Below are 12,500 nucleotides of genomic sequence, written 5' to 3' on the forward strand. Positions count from 1 at the left end.
TTAAATATGTTGTTACCAGTTATGTTTTTGATCCTGTTGTCATTGAAGTGCCTTCATGGAAATGTGGTCTGAATTACAGAATTGCAGGTTTGTGAGTGCTCAGGGATTCAAATGTTTAAACGTTATAAATCGAATGGACTTCTGACGTATTTTCAATACAATAAACATACTGTAAAGATAACTTGTCATAGTTTTATTCATTTCAGAAAAATATATTTGAAATCTACTGATAAATAATTATCAGTTTTGCATATGGAAAGACGTAAAACAGTGTCCATGATGGATGGCTGACTGTCCACCACTAGATGCCGCTTTAGGTCTGTGTCGCCGCCGTTTACACCGGCTACACGTGATGCTTCCTGACGATGGTTTTGGACCGAGGGAGATCCTGGGTTATTTGACACACTATTCTCCGAAGCACGCTGAGGGATAACAGTCGTAGCAGCGTAGGGGTTTAGTCTGTAATGTATTCACCACGTTAAAATGACAGTTAAGGAAATCTCTCATCATCGCTCTCAAACGCATCTTTAACGGGACAGGCGGACAAGAGGTTCTTCACAAAAACGTGTGTGCGGTTATAAAGGCCTAATGTTTTAGGAACTGCACTCCTTCAGGCTCCAGGTGAAACGCGTTCGGCTTCGGCGCACACTTTAAGACTTTGAAAATGGGATATATAATTTCAGTAGCCTGAACGCGTCTGCTCTACTCAGTAGAGTTCGGGACTTTAACAGACAGCACCTACGGCTAGAAAGGCTTGGAGCGTAGCCTCTCTAGTAAACTTCAACGCCAACAATACTTAACTAATTCCCAAAACACTGCTTTTAATTATTATTTTATTTTTTACATTTTTATATTTGTTCAGAAAATCTAATTTTCGGTATACACTGTGAATACAGGTAGCCTCTGACGATACCTTGCTCTTCTATGGATTTGCTGATTAGAAGAAGGAAGAGGAGCATAGCCACATATGTGTACTGTATTTTTGATATTGATAATATGCATCATGTGTATTGACACACCTGGATAAACAATAAAACATGAACGATGCAGATTTCTGTACTGATGCATTTTAATCAAACATGTCTACATGACAGCCTATGGTAATGATTACTGGATGCTGAGAATACTGCACATCTCTGCTGGCTGGTATATAAACACCCTGTCAGACACACAAGGCCTCTAATTAATTAGGTCTAATATCTGGACTGTTTGGCTGTTTAGCAAAACATAGCCTTTATGTGTGCACATACAAAGATACACATACACACATAGCTATTCAGTTACTGATTTGAGAGACAGAATATGAAGGGCACCCAGAATTGAAAATACATCACAGAATAAACAAGGGATGGGTGATCCAATCCATTAGGTCTTCAGGGTTGTAAAGGAGGCCAATGTTCTCTTAAATCTGTTCAAAAATATGTACTTTTGATGTAATTTGTTTCCATTCGTGGCATTGTCATCAAAGAATATGAATGAATAAATAATTAAATAAATACATTAATAAATAAATAAAACAAAAAAGTGTACCTTGCCAAATAAAGACAAACTAAACACAGAACTGATGAAAGGCTCGGAGTAAAAATGATGATTTGGGTTTGCCCTGGTTAGTGCTGTTCTAATAAGTACTGAGCCAGATGATGCACATAAACATGGACCTGTAAACAGCCACTACAAACACTTGTTGTATGTGCCAGGTGTCAGTACATCCGAGTGTGTGTTTTTGTGTAGTTTTGCATAAGGTTAAAGATTTATGTATGAGTGACCTTCATGTGTTACCCTGTGAGTGTGTGAGTGTGTGTGTGTGTGTGTGTGTGATAGGTATCCATTAGTTCTGTGTGCCTCATGCTGCTCTGTAGTGTCTGTCTCTGCGTGTGTGTGTGTGTGTCATAGGTATCCATTAGTCATGTTTACCTTACGCTGCTCTGTAGTGTCTTTGTGTTTGTGTGTGTGTGTGTGTGTGTGTGTGCATGAGTGTATCACAGGTATCCATTAGTCCTGTGAGCCCCGTTGCTGCCGTTGGCGGTCCTCTGTGACCTGTGGGACGTGTGCGGTTTCTTTGGGTGGGGCGGGATGTCCTCCTCGTCAGAGCTGAAGTCCACATCGTTGTGATTGTCTAAGGACACCTAGGGAGAGGGGACGAGAGGGGCACAGCAATTAGGGGCCAAGTATATTTATTTAGGACATGCAGTCTTCCAGTGTGACTTTCTAAATAATATGCGGTTACACATTATGACACACAAGTATGAGTTTTAACACCATTTGAACACCATACTCTAGCATTAGGAGAGTAACTTGATCTCTGTAGAATGGTTTATTTAAGTAAGTTGGTTTATTCACATATGCTGTATGTGTAAGCAAGAATATGTAAGAATGGCAGTCTTCTGTACTTACACATAAAGGATTCAGTTTCCTCTGCTGTAGGAACAGGAGAAGAGACAGAGAGATCATCATCAGTTTGTATACAGACACAGAAGTGCTTTAAGTCATTAAGATCTCAGTCCACAAATGTCATTTTATATTATTTTATGTTTTAAGCGTGTGTGTGAGTGTGGATGCATTCCTTTGTTTGTGTGTGTGTACATATATGTATATGTGTTTGAATGTGCATGTATGTGTATCTTTATGTGTGTGTATGCGTGTGTTGAAGGGACTGGTTAGTTGCAATAATTCCAACTTATTTATACCTAGTATAAATATATTACTTTTATTGGCATTTAAACATTTCTTGGTGAGGGCTCTTTGTCCAAACCTGGGGATGGAGGTGAGAGCTCCCTTCCCCCCAGGTTTGGGACAAAGGTGTCTGCAGCCATGGCCTATTTTGAATCAATGGTAACACCCCTTAAACATTATGTATATAAGAGCTTTTCTCACTAGAGAAAGGCAGATAAGCTAAGGTAAAACACTGTGAGTGAGTGTGTGACTTCAAGCCTCTGTCTCCAATGGTAACCACCATTGTTCACGAATAAACCTGGATCATGACTGACAAATCCATGACTGAGTCTTCCAATATATGGTAGTAAATTAAATACCATCAGTGTGTATGTACAGTGTGTATGTATGTGCATTTGTGTGTGTGTATGTGTATGTGTATCTATGTGTGTGCGTGTATGCGTGTGTGTATGCGAGTGTCGGTGTGTGCGTGTGTGTGTGTGCGTGCGTGCGTGCTATGTGTGTGTGTGATTGTGTGAGTGTGTGCGTGTGAGTGTGCGTGTGAGTGTATGCAAGTGCGTGTGTGTGTCTAACCTGTGTCCCAGACAGTGCTCTGCAGGTAACCCTGAGGATGAGGTATGACCAGAGGCAGTGCAGGCCCAGCAGCAGCAGCAGCAGGCCGTTGAGGAGCCACCAGGAGGGGAAGATGCCCAGCAGAGACCAGCTCTCAAACACCGTCGTCTTCAGCACCCTGCAGCGCAGACAGGAACTGTGCTCAGTAACTACACACCTGACTCACTGATCACTGTAGATCCATAATTAAACACGCAGACACACACACAAACACACACACACAAACACATTTATGCTCAGGCACACAGCCTTACCATATAATCACAATTAAACACGCAGACACACACACACACACACACACACACACACACACAAACATAGCCTCACAACAAATACACAGACACTCACATTTCTCTGATGTTATCCTTGTGGGATTTGAACATGCTAGGGCCGAAGCCACTAGAACCCTTTAGTATTTGTCACATATATTAACCTGGAACCTCAGGTCACTTGGGATTCACTGACCACTGACTGCTGCTGCCTTGGTGTCCACACAAACCTTCAGACATGCCTCTCCTTGTCTAGAGATAAAAGCATCCTAAACCATGCATTCAGCAAACACTAAAGGAGGAGAGCCATGCATTCAGCTAACACTAAAGGAGGAGAATATGGCACCTTAAGCCATGCATTCAGATCACACTACAGGAGGAATATGGCAGCCAGTCAATATAATGGGGTGATTGTAATGGTGATTGTCATGACTTCCTTCCTCCATCTCTCTTTCTCCTCTCTCTCTCCCTTCTCTCTCTTTCTATCTCTTGCACACACACACACACACACACACACACACACACACACACACACACACACACACACACACACACACACACACACACACACACAGAGACACACACTATCTCTCCCTGACTCGCTTTGTCACTCTCTGTCTCACACACAAACTCAAACAGTGTCTTCACCATTTGAACATGAAAGGCAATACTGCGGGAGAGAGGCTGTGGTTATGCTGATGCGTTTGTGATTACTCTCATCCACGAGAGGAGCACAGCTAGCTTCTAACAAGCCGCCACCCATTCGGAGGTGTGACACACACACACACACACACACACACACACACACACACACACACACCACCTGTCATGCACAACAAACGAGCACGCCTAGACGGAAACCATGGAAACGCCTTGCTCTCGCTGTCTGTGCGGCTATGCTGATTAAACATAATTAGGATGATGGAGATAGGAGTTTTGGCTGAGAGGAACAGAGGACAGCAGCAGGCAGGGCTGTGTTCTCATGACAAGGTCGAGGCCCACACAACACACAGACCAAAGGCTCATCTGTCGCCCAACCGTGTTCAGTGACAGGCAGAGACAATGAGAGGGGATGGGCCTACAGGTTGCTTCAGGTTACTGATCCAGGGACAGCTTGGATAGGAACACCTCTGCATAGCAACTAGATAGAAGCCAGACCACAGAGCCTGATCTCTCCCAGTATGAGCTGCTTTCAGGGATCACCTTTAGGAAACTCTCTCTCTCTAATTCTTTACTTTACTGGCTTCATAAGGATTTACATAATCATGTCATAATCTCGTCATGGAACATGTCATATTCTGTCATGGACAGACAATCAGTGTCCAGTGATGTCACAGTCATGTTAGCATAACTAATGCTAAGACAGCTTAATTACATGTGACATTAAGCCGTTATAGCATATAAAATTTGAGCTGTTTTAAAAAAATCACTTATAATGGTAGCATAACCTGATGTAAATGACCTCTGCCATAACATGTTTATGACAAGGTTAAGTCACTCTTATGAAGCTGAATTCAAGTAAAGTGGTACCCTTTGCTTTCATGAAATCAATCCCTTTCATTTCTGAGATTCATTTTCCCAGTAACTTTCACATGTTGGTTAAAACAGAAAGACGACTCACCATGCGGGATACAGAGCCAGCCGAGATGTGATGAAGATGAGGGTGAACATGAGGAAGAGGATGTTGCAGAAGCGCTTGAAGCGAGCATACTTGGCCAGTTTAGATGCCTGGAACACAGAGAGGGCTGCAATAAACCACATGCATCCTCCGGGGTCGAATTCAATGACTTTACAATGTAAACAGGCATTCAAGGTTGGCAAATAAGAAACTCCAATGTACAAATCACAGCTCTATCATTTAACTCAGATATCATGTTGTTCAAATTAAAAAAAAGCACTTCCTGATCTCAGCGAAAACTAGCTTTGGAGGGTAACTAGTCAGTCTGTCTAGGGCGTATCTCCCTGACGGTAGTTACGTTAGTTATGAGATTTCGCATGTAGCTTACGCATGTCATGAACCTGTGCATCCTTGATTTTGAAGATTTTTGAATTCATAGTTTGCGAGATATTTGTATTTTTCCGTTTCCAGTAGGCACTAATGGGTTATCGTTTCCCGTAGCAAGTCCCACTGACCGACTGTGCACCGAAATGACGTCACAATCAAACAAGCTACGTCACGCTCAGAACCTATAAAATCGGATGGTCGAACTCGGTTGTCAGTTTTTGCAACAAGACAATTAAGTGGCTTATTATTTACACATACTGGAAAAAAACAGACTACATACGGCAGTGAAACAAGGTGAGTTTCCTATAGATCAAACATGGTCTGAATGGAAACCATGTGGGACCATCATACCTTTCAGAGTATAATGAATGGTAAACTGTTATTGGTTACCAAGGGTCTTACATTAAAGTGTTCTCAGAGATTCTAGCCCCGGATCTCAATATAATGATATTTAAAAAGTGCCCCGTATTATTCTGATAATTAAATACAGACTTCGAAAATAATATGACATCGTTGATCAAAGTCCAACCGCACCCCGTCAACGGACATATGCTTAATCTATCTACGAGACAGCAAGGGAAAATAAACGACGATTAGTAAAACGGTGAAACTTTTAAAATGCGTCTAAACAGTTCTCATAAACGTGCCAATGCGTTTAAAATGAAAAACCACGATACACAATACTCAAAGCTGATAGTACAGTACAAGTTGTACAAGTACAGTACAAGTTGTACACATTCTTAAAGCATTTAGTGACATATGACATTTAGTTTATAGTTTAGACAGCAACGTTGACATCTATATTCAACTGCATCCACTACATAATCTCAAACTTTATTTGTTGGTATATCTCCAAAAAGGCTAACATTAAAAAATGTCTTAATGAAAAGGAAACATGCATCACAATAATACTTCAGTGTAACCTGTACCTATGTGGAGTGCAAATATGTCTTGCTATTACACTACCCAACAGCTACACCTACGTCTGCTAACACTACAGAATGCATAATTCCTACGGGCACTGCACTAGTGTCTATTAATTCTAATGTATTCTAATGTATTCTCTTACTTACAAATACCAAATAAACTATTGACATGTCAATACATATTTTGAGGGAACATTCTATGTTGAAGTGGTTGGCCCTAATGGTTAATGCGTGATGTATGTGCATGTATGAGCATTCATGATTCCCATATGGCTGTGTGTGTGTGTGTGTGTGTGTGTGTGTGTGTATGTGTGTATGTGTGTCTGTGTGTGCGTGTGTGTGTGTGTGTATGTGTGTGTGTGTGTGTGTTTGTGTGTGTGTGTGTCTGTGTGTGTTAGTGTGTGAGTGTGTGTGTGTGTGTGTGTGTGTGTGTGTGTGTGTATGTGTGTGTGTGTGTGTGTGTGTGTGTGTGTGTGTGTGTGTGTGTGTGTGTGTCTATGTGTGTCTGTGTGTGCGTGTGTGTTAGGGGTGGGTATTGCCAAAGAAGTCACGATTCGATTCATATCACGATTCACATGCCACGATGCGATTCTATCACGATGCATCACGATACTTGAATTATTGCGATGCATTGCGATGCATTGCGATGCATTGCGATGCATTGCGATGCATTGCGATGCATTGCGATGCATTGCGAATTTTCACTGAACACTGTTAGAAAAAAATTAAGCCATTACCAGTGGCTGACTGGCTGTGTATGATCTGGATAGTGTGTTCAATTGATAACTCAAAGCAACTCAATTCATACATAGCTGTATTTATTGAAACGACTTTTGGAGGTTACTTAACACAAATATTATTATTACTGGATACACTGCATGTTTTGTTTATGAATGACTTGTCGCAGTATCGCGCGGCCGGAAATGCTTGATGTTCGCTAACCATTCATGCAATTTTAATTATTCATATATTTTTTTATTATTTTTTTTTTATTATTAATAATCGATACTTGGCGTTAGGGATGAGAACCGATAAGATTTTAACGATTCCGTTTCCTTATCGATTCCTGCTTATCGAACCGATTCCTTATCGATTCTCTTAACGATTCTTATAATTTGGTAAGGGGCGAAAAAAGAGCACAAACGGGTTTTTTACATTAATGTTCTATTATATAAATTTCTAGAATGTTTACATACACATTTAAATAAAATTTACATAACTTAAATAAAATGTGTTCTGTTTAATATAAACGTTCATACAAATAACAATGCTCCTTCCTTACAGAAGACGTACTTAAGCAGCCTGTAACGATGACAGACTAGCAGCCTCTGAGCCGTCTGATTTAGAACCTCATCATCAGCTTAATTGGATGGAAATGGAGATTATTTATAGAGCGAACGCTGGTTTGCACAATGAAAAAAATGGCACTAACAAAATCGCTGAATTTTCTGATCTGACATGACCTTGTTATTGAGGTAAAGGACTATATTTTCTTGTAGGTTGCTTGGTTGTATTGCTAATAGCGAACTATTATGTTAAACGCTTCTAATAGCAATGTAGAGTCCACTACAAACACAATAACGTACTGAAACATAATTACTTGTATCATGTACAAACTAGGCACTCAGTATATTTAACACTTAGCTATTGCTGCCACTGAATTGGCTACGAGAAACTTATCCATATCGAACTGTCAAACTGAGGGAGCTGCACGCGTTGCTTGCTTATTAACGGAGTCTTTTGTACAGCCTAACCCTACCCTAGGACCAACAGAGGGGAGGCAAGCACTGCCCCTGCCTCTAGCCAACGGTTGAAAATAGAAGATTATACAGTTAAGCTAGCCTAGTTATTTAAGTTATATATAATATATGACAATGTCCAACATCGCCCATTCTGTTAAGCAATTCAATGCTAAGTTTAGTTATGGTTAACACGAAAACGCAAACGTTTGCTGATAACACACGAGTAACACCGTTATGACTTATGATAAAACATTTTGAGGAGTTTACCTTGGCAAGTAAGGGATGAAGCGCCGACGTTAGTTGAGCTGCTGCTGGCATCGAAAACATGACATTCTTGTAATTTTATACCATGTGTGCTCAAGTGCTTATTCATGGTAGATGTACTTCCTCCCTTTGAGGAAATACATTTTTTACAGAGGTTACAAGTGACCGTGTTCGCATCCGTTCGGGTGAAATAAAGCCACACTTTAGATCGCTTCTGTCGAGTTGCCATTTCTGCTGCGTTCTGACTTTCTGGCACATAAGAGTTTGCGCATGCGCAAACGGCACAGAGACCCGTTAACAGACCCGGTTATGAATTTGGCTAACGATTCCAAAGATTCGGCTCATTGGGAACCGGTTCTCAACCAGACCCGGTTCTCGGTTCCCATCCCTACTTGGCGTCAACAATCGATGCAGTAGATCGTGAAAATTAGAATCGCGATGCATCGTTATGACGATTATTTGGCACACCCCTAGTGTGTGTGTGTGTGTGTGTGTGTGTGTGTGTGTGTCTATGTGTGTGTCTATGTGTGTGTGTCTCTGTGTGTGTCTGTGTGTGTTAGTGTGTATGTGTGTGTGTCCATGCGTTAATGCAGTATGTGCTCACCTCCAGGAGCACTTCTGCGGAGTCATGCACACACATGACCAGGGTTCCTGCACGCACCATGTTACTGACATAAGAGAGGACCATCAGGGACACGGCCAGCAGGTGGTGTGTCAGTGTGATCAAGCAGTCCTGACACACGGCGGGAGAGAAGGAAAGAAAAGACAAGATATTAGAGAAATGGGAACACATACCTACAACATTTACATAAATGTGTGTGTCTATGTGCGTGTGTATGTACCAATGTGTATGTGTATGTGTGTGTGTGTGTATGTGTGTACATACAGTGTGTGTGTGTGTGTGTGTGTGTGTGTGTGTGTGTGTGTGTGTGTACATATGTGTGTGAGTGTCTAAGTCACGTCTCCTGAAGGGTATCAAACAGATCTGCCTGTATATCTCTAGATCACAGGGTCTTCACTACAGAGACAGACATGGCACAATACTGTCCTGTACTGTACACAATACTGTACATGCGTAAACATACATTGTGTGTGTGTGTGTGTGTGTGGGAAAGAAAAAAACAGAGAGAGCAAGAAAAAAGCATCCTCGAGTGTGCAGTCTGCAACAATTTGCAGATTACAGCTGGTGTGTCAGTGTGTATGCATGGGCCTCTATGTGTTTGTGTGTGTGTGTGTGTGAGAGAGAAAGAGAGAAAGGAAGCAGCCTGGTGTGCTCTCTCTGCAGCAGTTTGGGGATTACAGCTGACCGGGTCATGGAAGTAGGCCACTCCGCCACCCCAGCTGTTTTTCAACGGGTTAGCTTAAAGACGCATGTCTGTGTGTGTGTGTGTGTGTGTGTTTTGGGAGAGAGAGAGAGAGAGAGTTTCTTGTTTATCTGACAGAAATATGTCTAATCCAGACACACTATGTGCATCTTGGGCATATATAAAATGATTGTCCTTTGAATCCTACTAACTAATATTAATATCTTCTCTTCAAAATAATGACACTGTACTTAATATGAAATGCATTATTCTCTGTAGGGCAGGTGCTTATGTTTTTAACTCCAGTATTAAATAAAACAGTCTCCATAGACTAGTAATAGAGCCTCTGCTTGTTTATTCCCTGGTGTGCCGGCATCCAATCATTTTATTACCAGCCCCCTCAGTGCATATCAGGCCAAGATCGCACAGAGGCCAAGCATCTGGGGGGGACAACTGAGGAAGTGTGTGTGTGTGTGAATGTGTGTGTGTGTCTTTGTGTCTTTGTCTGTGTGTGTGTGTGAGTGTCTATGTGTGTTTATCTGTGTGTGTGTGTGTGTGTGTGGATGTGTGTATGTGTGTGTCTCTGTGTGTGTGTCGGTGTGTGTGTCTCTGTGTGTGTGTGTGTGTGTGTGTGTGTGTGTGTGTGTGTGTGTGTCTCTGTCTGTGTGTTTGTGTTTGTGTGTGTGTCTCTGTGTGCATGTGTGTGTGTGTGTGTGTGTGTGTGTGTTTGTGTGTGTGCGCGGTACCTTTCTCTTGATGTCCCTGAGCTGGGGCACGAGCAGTGACAGACAGAAAGACAGCTCCAGCAGGTAGTAATAGTGCACCTCCACTGTCAACGGCTGCGGAAGGACCAGACAATAGCGCTCATTATGACATCACAGCTGTTGTTATGACTACTATTTCAGAGGTCAGCGTAACACAGAGGCCTTTACCACTGTGTGTGTGTGTGTGTGTGTGTGTGTGTGTGTGTGTGTGTGTGTGAGTGAGAGAGGTGTGTGTGATCGCAGTGGGCAGATTATGAAACACCAGGCAGGAGATGGAGTTTGGTTTGCTTTGTGTTCTGGCTTGGTTTTAACAGGTGTGTTGTGGTGTGTGTGTGTGTGTGTGTGTGTGTGTGTGTGTGTGTGTGTGTGTGTGTGTGTGTGTGTGTGTGTGTTGCATATGATTGTGTGCAAATTAGTAACAATAGCAATCCATCATTACATATTATTACTTTCTACCCAAATATGAGATGAAAGGAAAAGTTCACCATATGTGTGCTTCTGGCACATACATATCATACACACACACACACACTGATTGTTTTCGTAAATTATATTTCTCCTTCCTGTTACGGTTTTGCTGTTTTGTTTACTAAGTGTCCTTGTCTCCGCCTCTGTTCAGCCTCCATTTATTACTTCCTGGTTCCTTAGTTCTTGTTAATGGAATTATTAGTTCCACCTGTTTCAGATAGTCCAGCCTTGTTAAGTTTTGTAATAAGACACCCCCTGGTTGTCCTTTGCTTCTTTGTGTGTATGTATCTGTCTGCCTGAAAACCTGTATCTGTAAGTTCCTGAAGTCTTTTGTTTTGTTTAAATAAAATAAACTGAAACTAAACTGCACTTGCATCCAGTACTTGTAACCAGCTAACACTTCCTCTCTGCCAGTGGTTAAGCGCTGAGCTTCATCTATCTCAGTAACCCGCTCCTGGGAAACACCGGCACACAGGCCCGTCTGCTCTGGCCATAAATAGTACATAGGTAACACAGTACCTGATTAGGATAGTTCTGCCAGCATTCTCTGGTGTTGTGTAGCCAAGGAGTCTTAACAGGAAAAAAGAGACAAGAATAGAGTGTTAGGAAAAAGAGATCACTTGATGTCTATAGCAAACAGAGCAGACATGATAAATGCTAACGTGGTTCGAAGATGGCTGTCACTAAAACAGAACCGCAGTGGAACCGGTGCTGATCCAGAGCATCGGTGCCAGATCAGAACCTGATCCAGTCCTGACTCGTCCCCAGCCGTCTGATCGCAACAGGGGGAGACTGTCACAGACTTTGTGCTTTTACTCACACACACCTACACACATACACACACACAAACTTTCACAAGCATTGCTTTCACTCACAGACACACACCTCCACAAGCATTTGCTTTCACTCACAGACACACACCTACACAAGCATTTGCTTTCATTCACACACACACACACACACACACACACACACACACACACACACACACACACACACACACACACACACAAGCCTCCCTAAATAAGCCTTTGCTTTCACTCACACACTCACGAACACATACAAAGGCATTTGCTTTCATTCACACACACACCTACATAAGCGTTTGCTTTCACACACACACTCACACTCACCTACGTAAGTGTTTGCTTTCACACACACATTCTCACACACACCTACAAAAGCATTTACTTTCATTCGACTACCTTCATACACATACTCTTTTTTTTCCTTTTCCATCACTCTCTCCCTGTCCACACTAGAACATTCACTCTTTATCGTTTTCTTTCTTGCTGTCTCTTTCACACACACACACACACACACACACACACACACACACACACACACACACACACACACACACACACACACACACACACACACACACACACACACACACAGACCTTCTTCATACCAACACAGCCTCGCACAGTAAAGAGCCAGCACATGACTGTCCAATCAGAGCTAGTCTCA

At 42.1% G+C, this 12,500-nt stretch overlaps 1 protein-coding gene across 1 annotated transcript in view; it reads right to left on the bottom strand.

Moving 5' to 3' along the window:
• Nucleotides 1-1,979: 1,979 nt before the first annotated feature.
• Nucleotides 1,980-12,500, bottom strand: part of LOC308361766 (ceramide synthase 6-like) — a gene marked incomplete at both ends in the record, with an annotated part of 17,326 nt that continues 6,805 nt past the window's right edge. The window contains 7 exons of the mRNA XM_080834205.1: nucleotides 1,980-2,126; nucleotides 2,395-2,418; nucleotides 3,247-3,403; nucleotides 5,176-5,282; nucleotides 9,096-9,224; nucleotides 10,542-10,634; nucleotides 11,547-11,597. Of these exons, the coding sequence (XP_080690331.1) occupies nucleotides 1,980-2,126; nucleotides 2,395-2,418; nucleotides 3,247-3,403; nucleotides 5,176-5,282; nucleotides 9,096-9,224; nucleotides 10,542-10,634; nucleotides 11,547-11,597 (708 nt within the window). The remainder of the gene's footprint in view (nucleotides 2,127-2,394; nucleotides 2,419-3,246; nucleotides 3,404-5,175; nucleotides 5,283-9,095; nucleotides 9,225-10,541; nucleotides 10,635-11,546; nucleotides 11,598-12,500) is intronic.

The sequence above is a fragment of the Sprattus sprattus genome (genome assembly GCF_963457725.1).
Source record: "Sprattus sprattus genome assembly, chromosome: 3".
Taxonomy (NCBI): domain Eukaryota; kingdom Metazoa; phylum Chordata; class Actinopteri; order Clupeiformes; family Clupeidae; genus Sprattus; species Sprattus sprattus.